Source organism: Coloeus monedula (genome assembly GCF_965178545.1).
Source record: "Coloeus monedula genome assembly, chromosome: 3".
NCBI lineage: Eukaryota > Metazoa > Chordata > Aves > Passeriformes > Corvidae > Coloeus > Coloeus monedula.
This window is the reverse complement of record NC_138783.1, coordinates 78,162,711-78,183,198: the sequence shown is the minus strand read 5'-3', so window position 1 is coordinate 78,183,198 and position 20,488 is coordinate 78,162,711. Positions and strand designations below refer to the sequence as shown.

The window sequence follows — 20,488 nt, the reverse complement described above, 5'->3', positions numbered from 1 at the left end:
AGAACCCAGTTCTCTTAAGCTCATGACAGAACTTAAATGTTTCTGTCCCCAGATGAAGGTAACAGTTAGAATGCATGGAATTCTTACTTAACTCTTTGTGTCTTCCTTCTCTCTGATGATTCTTCCTGTCATCAGCAAGGATCTGTCTTCTCCTTTGTCGTGCTGATTGCTCAACTTAGCTTGTAACAGAAGCTATGTTCATCCTTCAGAGCATGAGCTGGTACTTTCTACTGTGGAAACTTACTGGTTACTTCATTCCTCTAAGTCATCCTGTTCTTCCAAAGTTGTCTGTCTCCTTTTATTGCTGGTGCTTTCTGACATGGTGGCATCAGAACAATTCTCTTTGCGTAATTCATGAAGTGATACCAAATATTTATCATGTGCAGACAGATTCAGTGTGGAGTACTACTTCTATCTAAAAAAATACTACTTAATCAGAGGAAGATGTGTTTTATAAATCTTTTAGGTATTTTATTTTCCCATTACTTGTAAAAATTTGAAGAATTAAGGCTTTGCAAGCAACTGATTGCAGCCAACGTGTCTGCCTAAATATTCTAGTTTATTCAGATACCTCCTTTGTATTTTTTTAACCTAATCTGCAGAATTTTGTTATACTCCAGTCATCACATATATAAAGAACAAATTAATGTTTTAATAGAGATCCTAGAAATGAGGCCCATGCCTTCAAGTGCTTGACTTCTATTCAACTAATCCCAGTATATTTTGAATTCTTTGTCTCATCCTTGTATCTTGGATGAGAATTTTGGGTTCTGTTGCTTTTTCTTCATTGTTGCCATGTGTCTTGTTTGTTTGTTTTTTTTTTTTTTTTTTTTGTTTGTTTTTTTTTTTGTTTTTTTTTTTTTGAGGGCTGGTGGGCCATGTATGAGTATTCACAAGGTCTGTCTTTGTGCCCAGGATGGGAGCCAAGGCTACCTGTGCAATGTGGGCTGTCAGGTGCCTCTAGAGGGCATTCATCACTGGATGGCTGCCTAATCCAGGTTCTCAGATTCACCTTCCAGCCATTCCTCTCCCCTTTCACTGACTAAAGAGAAGAGTGTAGAGGTCTCCACATATAAGCCTGACTGGTGTCCTCTAAGTTAGGTGGTGTCAATGCTTCTCTTGTACAGTTAGTTACTCCAATAAGCTCCAGTTCTATGAGTATTTCTCATCTTTTGCCTTAACGCTTGTTTATATGGGTAAAGAACATTCTAGTGGCTTTACTACCTTTCAGTATAATTGTATTTCCTTTTCACAGTTCTCAGCTATATTTGTGACAGTTTTCACTTCAGCCCTGTACTTCAGTGTCCGTGCTCTAGCTTAGTTTTCATTCTTTACAAGTCTTATGTTTCCTTCTGCTGTCCTTTTCTTACAGCAGGCTCACTCTTAACTTGAAATCTTCTGTCTCTTTCCTTGGGTTGTGCATTCCAGTTAATGCTTTTGATTGTTTACAGAGTATGCCAAGTTTTGGGTTTTTTCAGTATTCAAGTTCTTGAGCTATTCCAGTACTATTTTGGTTTACCAACCATCTCCTTTAATTAATCATCTTTTGCATTTGAAATCAAGAACCTTAGTTCTGTGCTGTCTTGTGTTTGTTCTTCAGATGATTTGCAATGAAGGATATTTACTTTCACCAACTTTACTTCATTGCTTGCATGAACTAAATCTTGAAAGACAGTAACAATGATTTTTTTTGGTGTAGAAATCAGTAGGACTATCTGAATCTGCAGAATTTTCCCTTTTCTGTAATCAAAGTCTTATCACTAACCCATGCTCTCTCTGGCTTCTGTGCCAGAGCACGAGGTGCTGCGATCTTCCAAAAGCATCTCCGAAGCGCAGCCGCTCAGCAGGATCAGCCACACACACTCACACACGCGTGCACGCGCACACGCACGGACAGCTTCAGTGATATGGGTCGACAGCAAAGAGGCAGGAAGGGTCTCTGCACTGAATTCCACGGCAGCAGTTTATTGTTTCCACACCGTGAAGGAAGGGATCAGCAGGCAAAGACTAAGAACAATGAAGAACTCAGGTTTAAGTACAGGAGTGGGGCAAGCACCAGGGACCAATGATCTGAGGTCATGGGGGCAGTACACAGGCAGGACTAGGGAATGGGAGCCAGTGGGGAAGCTCTGGGGGAGTGGCGAGGGGCACAGGCCAATGGGGGGAACCTGGAGTGCAGAACTTTCTAGGACATGAAACATACAAGTAGCAAGGGGGTGGGGCGGCCAATGGCCAACCAGGAACATAGAACTGGGGTACATTGACATACCAGAACAGTGAATGCTGGGGGAAGCCTTTTCTGTTCACCCTAACCTGGGGAGGATCCCTGATAAAAGGGACTGTTTCACCAGCCAGACTCTCTTTGTCTCTTGTACCCCTGGCTCACTGGCCACCACAAAGTCTGGGAAATTAGTCTCCTGAAATGAAGCCTATTGCTCTGCTTACAAGAAGAAGCTCTTTCCTCGTCAGGTACTGAAGGGTAGATTTTGGAGTATGTTTCAAGATATGTCTCCAAGTCATCTGGTATAACAAGAGGAAGAAGCACTGTAATAACTTTATAAACATATTTCCTTCTATCCAGTCATGTTTGATGAAATCATAAAACCTGCCTGCTATTCAGTTATCAATGCAAACATCTTATTGTTGTCTTCATTGCTCTTGCTGTGTTTCAGAACAGATGAGTTAATTCAAAAGACGATCCGTGAAACCTTTGCTCACTGCACAGTGCTGACCATTGCACACCGCTTGAACACCATTATTGACAGTGATAGGATTATGGTAAGACAGCTAACTGCTTCATTTTTTTTCTTTCCTGAAGAAAAATAATGTTAATGACTCTTCTTAATTTTGATCCAAAAGTGGGTAGGAGTGTAAGTCATATGTTAGACTTATCTAAGTTAACCCCCTTATCCTAGCTACTGTGACTCGCAGCTCATGAAACTGTAGATGTAATGACTGGAAAGAATTCCTGCTTTCTCTGGCCCTGTGCTTTCCATCCCGCAAGGCGCAAACCCACTGTAGGTGAGGTGCACCGAGAGACCTGAGCAAATAAACTCTGCCAGTAGTGGGAGCCTATGAAATCACAACCATAAGGTTCTGGACAGTCACATGGGTTCAGTCAGGTGTACTAATTCATTCTCGGTGAGCTGAGGGAGACAATAGTTGGTGTGGGATGTGTGAGGAGGAAGTGGTGGAGGTTCTGAGGCAGGAGACATGGAGGTAAGGAGACAGCAGCTGCCCTGGGGCAAAGGTAGTGATGGGAGAAGTGGAAGTAGACTGGTGAGGTAATGACGTGGCCAGCTTTCTAAAGCAAGGTTCAAATAGAGAAGATGAAGCACTACCAATGCAGCAGCCTCTGCCATCTTTACTTCCGATAGAGGAGTGTTATACCCTCTCTGCCATCTTGTCTGCCCCACAGCGCATTGCACATGCATAGAGATTGGAAAATACTTGCTGATTATTTTCATAAAGTCAGTGGTGTTCCCTGGGCTCTCAGGAAATCCACCTAGTTTGTCCTTGACATGATGTGTAGCCTGCAGTTTTACAATTTTCTGCAATAAGAACACGAGCCCTTTGCAAACATCTTCTTCACAGCCAGTTAATGAAATAACTGGCATAGAGGGCAAACCGTGTTCATAAGTGGAACTCAAATTTAACTGGGCTTCAGGCAGAAATTGTCCTTTACCTCTTGGTGGTAAGCTTAAAAAATAACTCTCAACTTTTGTTTTATGGAAGTGAAGCATGATAATTCTTTCTTTTCTTTTTTTTTTTTTTACTGGATGCTCAAAACATTTTAAAATCTTTGATTGAGTTACAGTGGTTGCCTGAAGTACACAGAATGAAACAATTGCATTTGCTGAGGTGAGTGGTGTTCTGAGGAGTAGAATAGATTGTGAGCTCAGTGATTATAGTTTAAAAAGAGAGAAACCAGCAGAACTGCCATAAGTAGTCATGTAATTGCAAGCATTTAACATATAATAAATAAATACTTTCTTCTGCAGTGAATACCTCTCCACAGGTCTGATGGATATGTTGGTGTTCTCTACAACTGAAATGAACAAGAGATTTGTGAGGAAACAACTGTGACCTAATTAATAGCTGTGTGTGTTTGTTAGCTGTCCAAAGGGATTTCTGTGGGTTTTGGTTCATTAACTTCCATTAACGTGTTAGGCACAGAATACTCTTTCCATGAAGATGTTTTCTTAGTTTTACCTTTAATGTCAGGAAGTTGCAATGAAAACTAAATGTTTTATTTACTTTTTTTGCCAAAAATTGTTGGAGCAAAGCATAAAAATCACCCTTTTCCCCAAACTACTCAGGATAATTGCCAATTACATAGCTACTCTATTGCATTTTAAGTGTCTGTACATGATCCTTTTCCTTATGTTGTTTCAGTTTAGTCACTATTAAGATTCTTAGTTTCCTAATAGTCTCATAGTCTTTAATGCTTTTGGTCTCTTTAGAGTATTAAGAAAGTGATTTGCAAGAAGATGCCTTTGAGTCTGCAGTCAGTAGCAACTTGTAAATATTTTTCATCTTTGCATTGCTCCATTTTGATCTTACAGATTTCTGTAAACTGAGGGGGAGAGGAGGGCGAGAAAAATTAAAAAAAAGGAAAAGAAAATAGATAAAAGGAGGAAACTGACGTGGCTTCGTAACAATCCTGTTTTCTTGACATCCTTAGTTATTGGTTCTGTTTATGGGCAAATCAGAATTATCATCTCATATTTAGAATGATCAGAGTTACGACAGGTGTGCTTCTGTTACACTTTGATTACTCTGTTTACTGAAGCATGTAACTTTTAGTGGGAGTAAAGCAGAATTTTGGAAGAAAAACATGTTAAAAATGCCAAGAAAAAGAATATTCCTCTAGAAGACTAACTATTAGGTAATGAGGACTCTTAACAATAAAACCAGCATTCATGGAAAATGAATTGTTTCCTTCAATATCACAAAACTCGAGAAGACTTAGCTAAAGAAAGCTTTTAGTGTGTTATATAATTTGGTTAGTCAATGGTATGTTTTAGTAATTCACAAATTTAACTTGATGCAGATTCTTTTTGAAGAGTCAGAAATGGACAAAGTGCATTGTTACTGCTTTACCCAGTATTATTAAAAATCCTGGGTTTGTTTCTCCTTTAACTGAGACCTCTGGGTGCAATAATGGCTTATTTATAAGCCATCCCAACTCTCTGTTGTTTGGTATCGTAATAAGTTTTTTAGAAAATTAGGGAAGAAGAACAAAGATAGAACCTGGCAGTCAAAATATTAACAATTGTCTGTGACAAATGAGTAAGTTACTTTTCAAACAAATTTTGGGCAGACTTGTTAAGCTCTCTTGAATCAATCACCAATGTTCAAGCCCATTCCTGAACAAGTGGACATCACCTAGGGCTTTCCTCCCTTCCCATTGAATCAGACTGAAAGGAACCTCCTGCTCAAAGTAGGGTCAGCACTAATTTCACATCAGGTTGCTCAGGACTTGTTCCTGTTGAAAATTTTGAGAAATGTTTGTGTTGAAAATTTTGAGAAATGGAGGCTCTACGGTCTCCGGGCTACCTGCTCCAATGCTTAATTATCTGCCATGAAATCTTTCTTTTCCTTATATCCAGTGAAAGCCTCCCTTCTGTTTATGGCAGTTGCTTCTTGTTTCCCACTGTGTGTCTCACTGAAGAGCCTTTGGTCTTCTCAGTAACTTCTTTGTAAATATGGGAAGGTTGCTGTTAAGTCCCCTGAAGCCATCAGTTCTCCAGGGTGAACACGCCCTGCTCCCTCAGCCTCTCCTCATAGGTGGTCCAGTTCACTGACCACCCTGGTAACCCTATCTCAAGCTTGCTCAAATTTACCTTCCTTTTTCTTGTATTGAGGGGTGAAAACTGGTCATCCTGTCTTGAGTGTATTGGCTGCAGTCCCCAGCTTGGCATTGTCCACGAGTTTTTGATGTAATTCAGTTTAATTACTGGTTAAAGCAGAACTTTACAAAAAGAAACTGTTCGCCTTAGGGTTAATTCAAACAAACAAAAAAAAATTAGAACAGAAAATAATTTTGAGAAAGTCATGAGAAAATGTCAAGTTGGATGAGTATGGAAATAGGAACTGAACGTGAACTGTTGCATGTCTGCTCACACCCATCGTAATAACTGGTTCTATTTTAGAAGAGAAGAAAAGCCTACTCAAGGAGGGGAAAAAGGAAGAACAGAATATATTTTATACAACTGTAGACAAATCTGGCCTCAGGAGTTGTTTTAATTCTTGTTTGTTCCATTCCCAAAACCATACCTCTGCTTTCATAATCCAGGTCACGCCTTAAGAGTATTTCCATTATATCTGTCTTAGAGATAAACACATTTTATCAGAACTTCAAACGCTTAAAATCATTGAGGGAAGAGCTGTATTGTGTAACGTGATACTCTCTAACCCAATCGCCTCAATGAGTAATACTGCATTGCACTTGCATAGGACCTTTCATCTGGAAATTGTAACGCTCTTTATAAACATTAATTAATTAAACTTCAAACACCTGGGTGAGATAGGGAAGTATCCATACAATCTTTGGAACCAAAGTTGGAAAGACTTGTTAAGTCAGCCCATCAAATAATACTACCATAAAATTATAATCCAGCGGTTTTCAAGCTGCTTTTTTTTTCTTCCCTCTGTGCTGCTCCAGTGTCTAATAGGACACTTTCTCATTCCATTTCCTTCATTACTTTGAGAAGCCAAGTTGTAACTCTTCCCATCAGGTGCTAGCAGTACCCGTTTTAGCTCTTTGGCACAGGCAGGCACTCTGCTGCCTGGCAGAAGGGGAGGGTAGGATGAAAGCTGCAGTTATACCTCTTCTGTCATGGCAGATCCTGGCAGAAGCTCAGCTCAGGCTTGCTTCACTGGCCCCTCATTTCTCGTAGCTTCCCCGCCACCTCAACAGCTGCTTCCCTGACCTGTCCTCACCATTGAGGGGAAAGGCCTTTTATGTAAACTGCATCTGCAGCTTGTGGCAGCCAGTGGGCACCACTCCCAAGACTTCCAGGAGGATCTTATAAAATCCTCATCACCCATTCCTCCCCCTTCTCTATGCTTCCTTCTCCAGATTGAAAAACACTTTTTAGAAACTGTTTTTACAGAGGGGAAAACAGAAGCATACAGAAATTAACCTCACCCAGGGACATAGTGGTTCAGTAACAAATAAAGTATATGCATCTGGCAAGAACCTGATGGAGCTGTTTGCTGTATATACTATGCCATGGCCTCTCCAGAGGAAAGCCACAGAGTCAAAACTTGTGCGTTTTCCAATGGCAAGGATGTTTCTCCAGAGAGTTTTCATATCAGTGCAATACTTCTTTGAAATGGAAACTCTTTATGCGAGCAGAACTTGATCTAGTAATTAAAAACTGTCATTCAAATAGGAAGTTTTTGATGAGAGAATCATGGGAAGAGATTTGATTTTTTTATGGGAAAATCTGTTGTGGTTACATTCTGAAGTGACTAATATTCAGGGTAACAATACAACGCGCACAGCTAGATCTGAGTTGGTTTTTTTGGTCAATAGAAAATTACTTCCATGTCTTTCCGATAAGCCTCCCTACTTCCCACGTCTTTCCGGTACACCTCCCTCATTCAGTTATTCTCATTTTTCTGATGTTGTGTTTGCCATGGTGGAACATCTGGGTCTCATAAATCAGGCACCATGTTTCCTGCGCTGTAGACATCTACCTTCAGCAGAGCAATCAGTCCACCAAGAATAAGTAGAAACATCTTGGAATCAAAGAGAGAGATCCAGGCGGCCTGTGTGGTGAAAAGGGAGTCACCTACAGCTAGATAGAAAATGCTACCCAGCAGACAAGGTCTGAGCACTCGTCTCTCTCTGGAGTTCCAATATCGGACCCAGTCTTGCACATTAGTGTCCTTCATCCATCGAAATGGAAATGAGACAATGGTGATGGACATCTAAGTGAACATGACAGTGATGGCCATACTGCCCTTCCTTGCCATGGGGATGACAGCATTCTTCTAGAAAGTGGAGAAATCTGTGCTCTGTCTGAAGAGGTCTGGATTCAATGCTCCCCATTCCCAGAAAAATGTTGTATCCTCTGTGTACCCAGGGAAGTCGGGTTAAGCCCTTGCTTTTGAAGCATTGCATTGCCAGAAGTGCAAGAGTCATCAGAGAGTAACATGAGGGAGCCTGAATCTGCACCCCAGTGAGAGGCAGAGGTCTTGTAATGGGGAAGCCCCATCTGTCCTACTGATACTTTTATGTGAGCTTTCACTGCAGTGGCCCAGCTTCAGGTGAAGATGCGGAGAACATAGGAAGGTAGCGGTGGTACACTTAAATTAGTAATACTGAGTTAAAGTCAGAAGCGCTGTGGTCTGTTGACTCTTCTTTCGGTGGCTTTCTTTTTCACTTATTTAAGTACCACTGCTGGAAAATGAATGTGTTTTACAGTAAATCTCAACATTCTGTTTAGAGGGGAATTATGTTAAGTCGCAAGACACAGAATATGCAATCCTGGTTGTAGAACAGTTCTTTGGGAAAACTGTGTCCCACCATTGGTGTTGACTCTCTGGTCTTCAGGATGTCCATGTCAGAGTGTTTCCTTGGTGGAGAGCTACCTGCTATCAGACACAGCCCTCAAGTGCTTGGGATGTCTAAGAGAGGTCAATTGATGAGATCATAAATATTCCTGGAGCCTGGGATGATAGAATATGAAAATAACAGTTAAGTAGGACTACATTCAAAACTATTGTTCAGTTCTTCAAAATTCTAAAGCAGGACAACTGCATGGGTTTAAAATGGGTAAGTTTTTTTTTTTTTTTTGTTCTGTTACAGAAAGCTAAAAGGGGGTTTGACCCTTTATTTACCCAGTATCTGGAGTGTGGTGAAATATTATTGGATATTATACTTGTGCTATTGAAGTCTGTTCTGTTAGAGAATGTAAAAGGATTTTAATGGATTATAGTAGCTAGAATGAATGCAGAATTTTTGCAACTAAGCATCTAATTGTTCATAAAAACCTTAGAGTATGTTGTGGGTCTGAATCCAGTAATCCACAGGAAAATTGCTACATTCATACTGGTGCACCTGCTATCATTATTCAAAAGGAACAAACACTAATAAAACTCCTTTTTTTGACTCAGCCTCTGTCTTGAAAATATGGACAAAGGAATATTAGAACTAAATTTATTCTTGTTTTTATTCAGCCTAAGAAAGATCCCTGCTGAGTTCTGGGCCCAAAGTCTCTTGAGTAAAGAAATGTGAAGATAAGAGTATAAAGGATACTCATAGAAGGGAACCTGCATGGAGAGCAGAGGGCCTGGAAACCGTTGGGTTTCTCTTTTCTTTTGTTAACTACAGACTTCCAGAGTTTCTGCAAGAGCTGAACATCTAGCAAATGATGTTTCAGAAATGGTCAGTTTTGTTTTGATTCTGAACAAAGGCAGTTTCCACTGTTCCCAGATCTTCTGAAACTGGGTTGATGTTTATCAAACCCCAAGAGAAAACAAGATCCGTCCATTTTCTTTCTTGAAATTTAATTGAATTCCACAAATATCACCAGTGAAGGCATTGCTTTCAAAGCTGAGTAATATATGCATCTTTACCATTAAGAGAAAATTGAGTATTAGTGTGTAGGCCAGGTTTTGCATAAGACACTGAGCTATATGCCATGGTTGTGTATCAGAGCAAGTCTTGTCAGCTGGAACAGAGTGTCTGTGACAGTTGTAAATGTCACACCTGGCCTATCTGCCTCTAAAATCAAGTCAAAATCCCAAAGAGCTTGAAAGTACACTAGAGTTCTTGATTCTCTGCTAGTTTTAAGCCACACTTCTCCAAGACATGGGCGTCTTTGAGTTCTTAAAAGCTGCTCCCATTTCAAGAGGGCTGCCTGACAAGATTCTTCTTTTACCCAAATAAAACAACTAATCACTGAGGGAATACTTCAGCTGGAAGCATTCAGATGAAGAATTTGAATTTGAATTTCTGCAGGAAGTGAAGCCAATGTTTGATGAACCTTGATCTCTCATTCTGTCAGGCATTTTTATGTGAATGTGTTTCCGTCAGGGTAAGAACAGGATGGTCATATCATGTTTCTTTAAAGACAATGGTATGGAATTTAGTCTGTACTAGAAATGCTAGCACATCTTCAGAGAATGATTTTTGCTTGCTCAGAAATACAGTGTTACTGTTTAAAGGCAAATTAGCACAGGTCACGCTGGTGGCTGATGCTCTGAGCAGAAGAGTTTCTGATAAGGTGAAGCTGTGCATGGCAGCTGAGCCACAAGTTCATTGTCATCAGAAACTGATAAAAACCAGGAGGACATGCTCAGTCATCTGCAACAATATTCCTTAACCTCTTGTAAGGTACAATATCCTTGTAGGTTAGCTACCTTTCTAAGACCCTCAAAAGCCTTATTAAAGAGTGGGATTTTTTTAAACTGCAGTATATCTCATATCACTTCAGGGCTGCATTTGAGCCATTCTGCAGTCCTGGTTGAGAAATGTGGCTTTACAGTGATGGAAACAGTCATCACTGATTGACCAAGGCAGAGTTTTGTCAGCACATACGTGTTTTTGTCAGCTGTTGGTAAGCACTGGCACAAGGCCCCTTCTTACCCTCTAAGGCAGGGGTTGAACTTACACTGGTATATCAGATGTTTGGAGGTGAGGAAACTGTACAATACAAGAGGCATTTGCAATGTGTGGTTAAACAGACTTCTTCAATAAGACTCAGAAGGAGTTCATATCGAGTGATTATCATTAGAGTAAGTCTCATTATTACATATGTAATTGATATTTTTTCCCCACAACATTCCATTCAGCTTACAGTAGCATGCCATCAGTTGGAGGAAAAGGAGGTTGATTTTTAAACCTCTGCAAGAAGCTTAAAGAAAACTGGCATGAAACAGTTTACCAGGCAGTGCTGCATGCTCAATTTCCCTTAAGTTACAGCCAAAGAATAATTTCAGTTTAAAGAAATCCACTATTTCTGATTACAGAGCAAGAGGTCTAAAGTTGCCTTTTCTGTGAAGTAGGGGATAAGGGGGTACATGTCAAATCCCAGTGACTAGTGAGTGACAAGTTTGGCATTGTTACAGCAAAGTTAAGCTCTGCTGAGGTGAATTATTTGGAAAATCTGAAAATAATAATTCAGATTATAAGAAGGTAGATTCCCAGGTGTGCTCTGCTCTGTTCGTGTACATGAGACCTGAAGTATACATTATTTGACACCAAATTTGTCTGCAGTTACTGGTAGAATAATTTGTATAAGAACCCTGAAGGAGCATGGGGAATGTTTTGAATAAACCTGAAGGCTTAAGAAAAATCATAACAAAAAACCCAAGAAAGAATTAAACAAAGCTCTACCACCAAAAATAAAATAAGAGAGCAGACTTTCAAAAGAAAAAAAAAAAGAAAAAACCCTTTAAAATGGTTTCTGAGTTATACTTGTAGCCTTCTCAATGTGCTTCAGTGTTTGCAAACATGTTTAGATAGGTTGATATTTATAAATGATTCTTCAGAGAAGTATGTGCATGTTTCTGATCTGTTTCGACAAACCGTGATGAGACAGAAGAGACAGAACATGCTTGCATCTGAACTTAGTGCCAACTGGAGTACAGGCTGTGGACTCTTTCCCACAAAGCTATGTATTGTCTTGGATAAATATATTTCTTATAATATGATGTAACCAGAAGCATCTCCTGAATATTCTCCTCTTCCCAGGACTTTATTGAAGATCATCTTGATGTATGCTCTCTGAGGAAAACATTGTTCAAAGTTGTACTCCTAGCAGAGTTTTGAACTTTAATAATGATTTTGTTGTTTGGTGATGTCTTCTCCAAGTCTAAATTAAATCAGATGTATTCCCAAGGAGATAATTTCCTTGAATTATTTTCCTTTTGAATAGGAAATAAAAACATTTATGATCAACTCTTAAATGTCCCATTTCCCCTCTGGCTTTATGGTGAATATGAACGTGAATAAGAATACTGGTCATTCCTCAATAATAATTGAAATAAATTCCCATGCCCCCCTCCTCTGTTGCTGGACACTTCCAACCTTGGATTGTTTTTTTCTCAGAATGTTTTATAACTATTGTTCTCTTGGTTTGTCTGCTTTTGTTGCTGAAAGTTAGAAAACACAGGATTTAGAACTTTCTTTTTGTATCTATGCATAGCTGTAAGTACATGGTGTTTGTTACAGCGTTTTAAAAGGCCCTTGTTTTTTCTCTCTCTGTGGCTAATGACTCTTCTTTTACATGTATTAATCCACAAAGAAGATTGTAAAATTCACTTACTAAATGAATGTTGGCTTCTCCGAAGTTCTGTGCAACAGAACAATATGGATTACCTGAGGAATCATCAAGGAGAAGAGGTCTTCTCCTGGCTCTGCTGCCTAGGTCTCTGCTGGAAACTCAATTATCTCGATGTAGTATCCTCATTCATTGTTTTCTTTCTCTCTTTTCATGGTGAAATGGATTTCCTGATTTCTTTTTCACTATTTTATGTTTTTGTTTTTGTCTTCCTTCCCCTACTTTTTTGTCTTGATTAATAGATTAAATTATGAGGCTATGGAATGGAAATATTGCAAAGCTTGGGGGTTTTGGGCGGGACATAGGCAAAATGGGGATAGATACCCTGGTAGGTTACAGCTGAGGCAAAATGTAGTTCTCAAATCTTACCCAAATTTAGTTCAGCAGCATTTTTGTGGCATACTCCTGTGCTAGTTAGAGTTAACATAAACAACACATTTAAATGGCTAATAGTCTTTTCATGTTTGATATTGCAGGTCAAGATCAAATATTTCTTTTCTGTTTCTCTGTCTTTCCCTCCCATATTTTAACTGTACTCTTCCTGTCTTATTCTGTGCCTCAAATATCGAACAAAATGCTGTTCAAAGCTATGTTGTCTTCTACCCATCATGGTTCTTAACCTTCTGGAAAGATCACAGCTCAGTCACTGGCCCCGACTATTCAACCAGGATGAAACATTAGATGGAGTAGAGTTAGGTGGCATGTGAGGATTTTACTCAGGAAGAATACTACATCGTTTGAACCCTGTTTGAACTTAAGATGTCACTGTATTGCTGCTTGAGTAATGCTAATTTGGATAGCTGTAAGTAAAGATGCTTTCACCTTTCTCAGGGAGGTGAGCAGATTCCATTGAACAGCAATTTTCCTGCATGCTTTCTTTTGTATGATTGCCAGCAGCCAGTTTTGTAAATTTTGTACTGTTGGAATTACTCTTTCATATGAGAAAATGCTGTTGGAGTCATAAAGATGGTACTACAAAGGCAAGAACAGTGCAGGCAAGGTAAAGGAAGCTGCCAGTGCAAGAGGGTGGAGAATCTGGCCCTGGTTTGCATATGTCCACTTTGGGTTTATATAACTCTTTTGTGTTTGTTTTGTTTTACTCTGGGCTGTCTTAAGTATTTCACAGGCAGTTAGCTCCCACAGAATGACAGAGTCTTTATTTTGTGTATATTACAAAGAGTCAGAGCAAGGGGCTGAAAAGTTTAGTGATTTGTACAAAACCCCTCTCTCTCAATATCTGCACTGAAGTCTGTGATGAAATTCCAGTCTGATTCAGAGTCAAGTGCTCCTGTGTGTGTCCTCCATAATCTCCCTGCCGATCTGATTTCACCAGCTACAAGCTTCTCTGGCTCTTCTGTATCAAGTTCCACTGGTACAACTGCCTTGGAACACATCTGGGTTCGATTCTCTTGTATTGTGCAGTGATAAGCGTTGCAAGTTGATCGGAAAATATGTGGCTGGTAAACACCAGATTCCACCTTTCCTGAATGATTAGCTGGCTTTTTGAAGTCCTAGTGATTGTAATTTGGCTTGGAGTCAGTGAGTAAGAGTATGCAAAGCCTTAGCCAAAGTACCTATTTATTTATGTAAATCTTATCAGCACACATTTCTTCAAAGAAGAGTACCTATCTCTTTGTCTAAGCGCTTTTTAATAAATATATAAATATATAAATGTATAACTACCAAATAAATCAGCTTAAACTTTCTCCATTGTCTCATAGATGACAGCAGTTAGTAGAAAGTGTTTTTCCTTGGTGAACAGGGTTTGTAGTGTTCCTGACTTGTAGGAATGATGTTGTCTGTTCAGTTGCATTCTTTATTTTTCATTTCAGATTTTTTAAACAAGTAACGCACCTTGTTTTTCCTATGGTTGTACTGTCTATCTTCATAACACAAGTTTGGGTTTTATTCCCAAAGAAAGGCTACGAATAGGTTAATGATTTGTTTAAAATGTGGATGGAGTTTCTCCAGACAGAAATTGCTCACTCTATGCGTTCATCTTCTGGACTTGCTTGTTTAAAACTTGTCAGGGAAGAAGAATTTTTTCCCTTTCCCCAGGTTCTCTGGAGGGGAAAAATTGTCTGTGTTTGTGGTTGTTTCAGATATTTGCAAAATGAATGTTAAAATTGCAATACTGCCGTAATATATATTTTTTTAAAACCCTCTACTTGACTATTGCAGTTCTTTACTAGTAAGAGACACATTTAGTGAAGATGCTTTTTGTTACCTCTCTTGAGGAGTGGTTACATTATCTAGTGCTGTGCTGAAAAAAGCTTTACTTAAAGGCAGCAGAGATGTTCTACTGTGGCACCCTAGTTTAAATGTTGAATTGTATACGATAATTCATTGCATTTTTAAGGAAGCTCTCCTTACCTATGACGTACTGTGGCTTAAAAAATATTGTGATAAAAATTAAATATTCAGAGTAAGTGGGATAGGACTAAGTACACTGAAAAGTCAGCATGTTTGCAAGTATACTTCTGCAGGTGAAATACTGCATCTATTAAATGACTGTATGTTGTGCTGTGCAGTATTACTAATATTTAAGATTTTTCCATGAGCATTTCCTTCAGCTGCAATTCCAGACAATACTGGAAATCACTTGCGAAGAAAATTCATTGTATAGGCTGGGTTCTCTAAGTTAAGAGCTTTTGAAAATAGCAAATAACTTCTTGTAGGTTTCTGTGCATACAGTTCATTAAATTAGATGTAATTATGCTGCTGTTTGTTGTCTGAGTTATTTTCCATTCAAATGCCATGTACTTAATTGAACCGGAAGGGAAGGAGTGGGTCCCTTTTCCCTGGTGCCAGGTCTCTGGTGTCAGACAAATCGACAGGGATCTTGGCAGTGCCGTATTTTCACACTGGTGATGAGCTCAGCTGTGCCCCTTCCCTGTGGGTTTTGCCATTTACTGGGGTCCATGCCACTTGGAGATCTGCTGGGCCCTTGGCTGTCAGGATCTTTGGTTTTGTGGAGCTGCACAGGCCGAGAACATGTTTGAAAGTTTCCTCACAGGACTCTGAATTTACCTCCTAACTTGTTGGAGGTTCTTTCAAACAGAAGTTTGTACACTATTTTTGTTATTTTGGAAGTTGTCCTCACAATACCTTTTATTCATTTCTTTCCTGAAATCAACAGCTTCATTTTTTTAGATCTTCCTTTTTTTCTCATAACTATGTACACCACAGTTGTGGCTTGAGTTATGAGTCCTTCAAGTCCTTTTGTTGTGGCAATATCTTTGTCAATAGCATGCCATGTGTATTCAGTTTTTTATTTATATAAGAACAAAAATATTTTCTGAATTGTTTTCTCACATAAATTCTATCCCTTTTTTTAAAAACTCCATTACTCCTACTCATGGCAGAAAGTACTGAACTTGTGGACTAATATCCAAATCTCTTTCTTGAGTCAATACCATTAATTTATAAGCCAGTGAAGTATTTGAGTGCATTGCATTTGTCAATATTGACTTTTCCCTGCTATTGTGTTTCTCATTCTCTTAGGTTAGTTAGGTGTATCTGAACCTCTGGTGTGGACTTACCTGCACATTTTTGTGTCGTTCGCAGGTTTGTCACTTCTCTGATCCCTCCTTTTTCTGATGACTAACATAAGTAGCTACCACCTATGCCAGAACAATGTGGTTCCCACCAGTTCCTACCTGTTCAGCTTTCTACAAAGAAAACTGCATTGTTTAATTCAAATCTCTTGTTTTCTGTCCAGGTGTTTGAAAAGCTTTGTTCTTTGTAGCACAGTTATTTAGTTACACCAGATACCTTTCAGGAAATCCATATAAACCATTTTTCCTTTAATTTTCTTCTGGTGCATTAAAAATTGTATCAGATTTGTGATTGCTAAAACTGTGGAGAGCAAATTCTACCTGTGATCTGTGTGTCTTCTTTTGTTTTAATGACTGTTTCAATTAAATTGCTGTCTTATCTCAAAATTTATAGGCTAGTTTAAAATTTCCTTGAATTAATCCTGTAAAGGCTTTTAAAAATGCAAGTTCAATATTTGCTGCCATGCAGTCCTTAAATGAAGTCACTAGTCTGAGAATATTTTCTTAGAGGTTCACTCAGCTTACTCTTAATTTTTTTCCTCTATTTTTGACTCTGTATATCCTCTGTGATTTATTGGCTTAATGCTTACATAATTTCTCTGTTGTTCTTTCCTTCTTCCTTCCTCGCTTTTTGGGTACCTGTGTCCATGGTGGCATCTCATCTTTTCTTTATGTGGGAAGAATAGGGTCAGGTTTAAATATCTTTCTAATACATAGTTGGCAAAAACTGATGCAAGAAATTGTTTATCTTTTCAGCAACACCCTCATTTTCTTTAATTACATCTTCACCTCTAATTCAAAAGACCTACTTATTCTCCTTTAACCATCTTGGTGGTTATTGCGTGGTTTTTACCCACAGCTGTTTACTTCAGAACCCATTTTGGACCTCTTTGTTTCCTTCTTACACAATGAATCTTATAATCTGCTTTGTTGGCTGCACAAACATTGTATTTCCATATTCTGCATAACTTTGTGTTGGATTCCTATAGGTGGAATAGCTGTAGGGCACTCTAAAATTGTACAACAGGTCTGTAAACTGAGAAAGTGCTGTACTAGTTTGAAGAGGACAGAATTCATTTTCAGAGTGCAAAATTCATCTTAGCACTAAAAGTGCATTTATTTCCCCTTTGCCTATAGTTGCCTTCATTTGGTTTCTAGTCTGTAACATTTAGTTTTTAATTTTCTTATGTTAATACATTGGTTTCTGCTGATTTAACAGGTTTTAGATGCAGGAAGACTGAAAGAATATGGTGAACCTTACATTTTGCTGCAAGAACAAGACAGCTTGTTTTACAAAATGGTGCAACAAGTGGGCAAGACTGAAGCGGCTTCTCTGATTGAAACAGCAAAACGGGTAATTTTAGAAGAAGAGATAATTAAGTTTGTCTCTGCAGTTTGTTTATCTCAAGTTAGCATATTCAGTGTTACAGTAAGCCTTCCACTAAAGGATCTGTCAGTTTTGCAAGGCAAAGCCATAATTTTCCGTGGGATATACACAGACTTCCAAATACGTGTATTTATATACCCCGAGTTGAAAGACTGGATTTCTTGCATCCTTTTGTGTGTACACAAAACAGTAACTGTAAATAACATAGGACATACTCACTCATGCTGGGCATTGCTCTTAACTTGCTGTAAAAAACACGCTAGGGCTGCAGGATCAAGCATTTATCTGTTATGTCTATATTTTTTAAAGGGTCCATCAGATTTTAGTTGGGCTTCAGTGCCTGTGACCGTACTGTGGTCCCTGAGGGTTTGATCACATTCCTACTGTTGTGCATTCCCTTACATCATTCTTGTACCCTGGCTCTCTGCTCTGCACACAAGATGAGCGGGGTTCAGTTAAGAAGCAGCTGTTGAATGTTTTGTCGCCTCCCATGTTCCGTGCAAGGCTCTGTGCCTGATTTACTGCTTACTATTCAAATCCTACTCGGAGTACAGAATTATTAATGTAATTGTGGGCATTCCTCTGGCAATCAAAGTGTTTAAGAGACATCAATGGATTAATTTTCATAATATGCCTGTGAGGTGAGGGTATATCATTTCCACTTTTCAGATGGAAGGCTAAAGCAGAGATAAGATAAAAAAGAATGACCTGTGATTGAGGAACTCTTTGACTGGCTTTGGCTTGCTTTCTTTTTCTTGATAATTTACTACACAGAATGTCCAGATCAAGATTTTAATTCTCTCAGTGCCAACAAAGCTTCAGCATTGCTTCAGCTGAGATTTGTGCTCAGTTTGGCAACAGCTTGCTTGGAACTCGTGTAACTTTGCTTTCAGCGTGCAAGTAAGGCACTGGTATTAAGCAGGGAACAACCTAAGAGAGCCTTTTACAGGCAAGAGGCAAAGCTCTTCAGCCTTCATGCTTTCCTTTCTTTAAGTTGCTGGATGTGTGGAGCAGAGCTAGGGGGACACAAAGTCTAAACTGTTACCTGGGGAAACAAAAGACCAATTGACAGGGAACAACACATAAAGACAGGAAACAAAATGGCAGGTGCCTGGCCACTTTCCAGTAAAAAAATAGACACATTTCCAGCAAGTTGAAAAAAAATGAAAAACTGTGCTGTCATGGAGGCTGTGTGCTCATGTCTGGATGCTATTTTATTGGACTTTTTGAAGAGTAGAGAATAGGTTTGTGTCTGTTCATATTCTCAGATTCTAATTTTTTAAAGAGTTTTTCAAGTAAAGCATTGTAGCTAAGAGCATACACTATGAATTCTTGTGTGGCACAAATTGCAGAACTGAGGAAACAGCTTTGTCTTGAACTAAGATGTGTTATGAGTTCTGCTGTCCTCTTCCATTCAGCTGCAGTGTAGCTTCATTTATTTTCTTATTAGAAAAGAATGGGTTAGCCATGTTTCCTGTGGTATGTGCATGACAATCTGGAGGTTATATAAATGATGTTTAAAAGGGTAGCTTCAAATTCATATGACCATTGTTTGTCTGTAAAGTGAAGGCCAGCTTCCTAAGGCTTGATCTTTGGAAAGGCAAGAGGTGAGGCTGTCCAGCTGTCATCTGTAGAAATTTAGCTGTGTCATGCTGTCGCTCCTTCCTTCCCCAGAGCCCTCCCCAGTTGCACAATTGCATTCAAAGATGATTCAAAATGTATAAAAATAATTGCCTGATGTTACTTGCCCATACAGTCATCTGCAGTTACCACATCAATGTTATGTGATTTTGTACAGGAAGGGAAGAGATCCAGGAACCAGTCTCTGCTGAAATGTGGTTTGATGAAAAAGTTTGCTAACTCCCAGGCTAGAAGGCAGATACAAGCTTTAGCATCTGCCAAGAATGCAAAGCATGGTGCTTATCCACACTCAGCCCAAAAATACAGGAATCAAGAGACTGTATCTCCAGTCAGCAGCTACCCAGAAGCAGAGTTACAGTTCTTTCTGTTTGAAGGACTTGGACAGTTCAGGGGTTTTGTTATTGCTGTCCCTTGTGCTTCACGCATACTTCCAGAGAAGTTGCTTAGTCAGAAGAGCTGATTCCAATGGCTTTTCTTTTTACACTACTAAGTCCGTTGCATGTATTGCTGTTGGTTTCCCACATTCCTGCTGTGGTTACTAAGAACTGTTTTTGTGAAGAGCAGCTTTATTTCTGTTTTTGGAAAACAGCATGCTGCACATAAAAAGAAATGGTAATATGACATATATACATACTTCTCAAAAAGCATTACAGTGGGTTGCTAAGTAAAATGGTTTGGAATGTGGCTATGCTTTGGCAATGATTATTTGATTTATTGTGTTTTGGACCTGAATCTTGATTTATTTCAGTATGGATCTGCACAACACAAACTTGTAGCAAAAACTTCTTTCAGAAAGCTGAAACTTTAAATGCATTTTCTGGAAAATTACGGATTTTGCATATATCCTTTAAGTGCAAATTAAGAGGTTTTTCTCCTGTATTTTTTGAAAAGCTTTGTTCTTTGTAGCAAGGTTATTTAGTCACACCAGATACACATCTTTAATTGGGAAGACTAACTTGTACGTATTTAAGAAACATCATTAAAAAAAAAAATCTCATGGGCCTCTTAGCAAAGCATTGCAAGAGTGAGCTATTGCTGGAACGTTAACTCAGGCTTCTAGATTGATCCATGTTGCTATTGTATGGCTCACTTGGTCACTCAGTATCCCCATTTTTCATGCAAATGTCAAAGAATAAACACAGGCACAACTCAAATTGGTGACCACTGAGTATGTATTAAACAGCCCGTGAGCCTGATGGCAACTGAGTTAGGCTTGACATCGTGAGACTGTTTTTATCTTTGCTCAGTTTACAAGAAGCTGCTAGGAGAAAATCCTATGGGAAAGTGAGAAATAGTCATCAAGCAGTGAAAAAAAGAAAAAAATAAAAGTGCTCAATTATTCAGATAAACAGAAGTTGGTGTGTTCTCCCTGCTCTTGGCAGCGTTGAGAGGGGCCTTTCTGCAGGCTTTGGTGGCATCAGGATATGGCTGGGTTTTTCTATCAGTCTGGTTTTGAGTACTTTGAGGAAAAAATAAGGGTTGTTTTATTTTACTTTAAAGCTATGACAGATGTGTAAATATTAAAATACTAGGTGTTATCTCACCTCAGTGATTACTTTTAAAAAGGTTGCAGCTCTGTTGGCAGTGGAAGAGACTTGTATAAA

General features: G+C 39.0%; 1 protein-coding gene across 3 annotated transcripts in view; it reads left to right on the top strand.

Annotated features, from left to right (window-relative positions):
* Positions 1–20,488, top strand: part of ABCC4 (ATP binding cassette subfamily C member 4 (PEL blood group)) — a 146,311-nt gene that overhangs the window by 119,808 nt on the left and 6,015 nt on the right. For all 3 annotated transcript variants that reach the window (XM_082279420.1, XM_082279419.1, XM_082279421.1), the window contains 2 exons: positions 2,673–2,778; positions 17,076–17,210. In XM_082279420.1, coding sequence (XP_082135546.1) covers positions 2,673–2,778; positions 17,076–17,210 — 241 coding nt within the window. The remainder of the gene's footprint in view (positions 1–2,672; positions 2,779–17,075; positions 17,211–20,488) is intronic.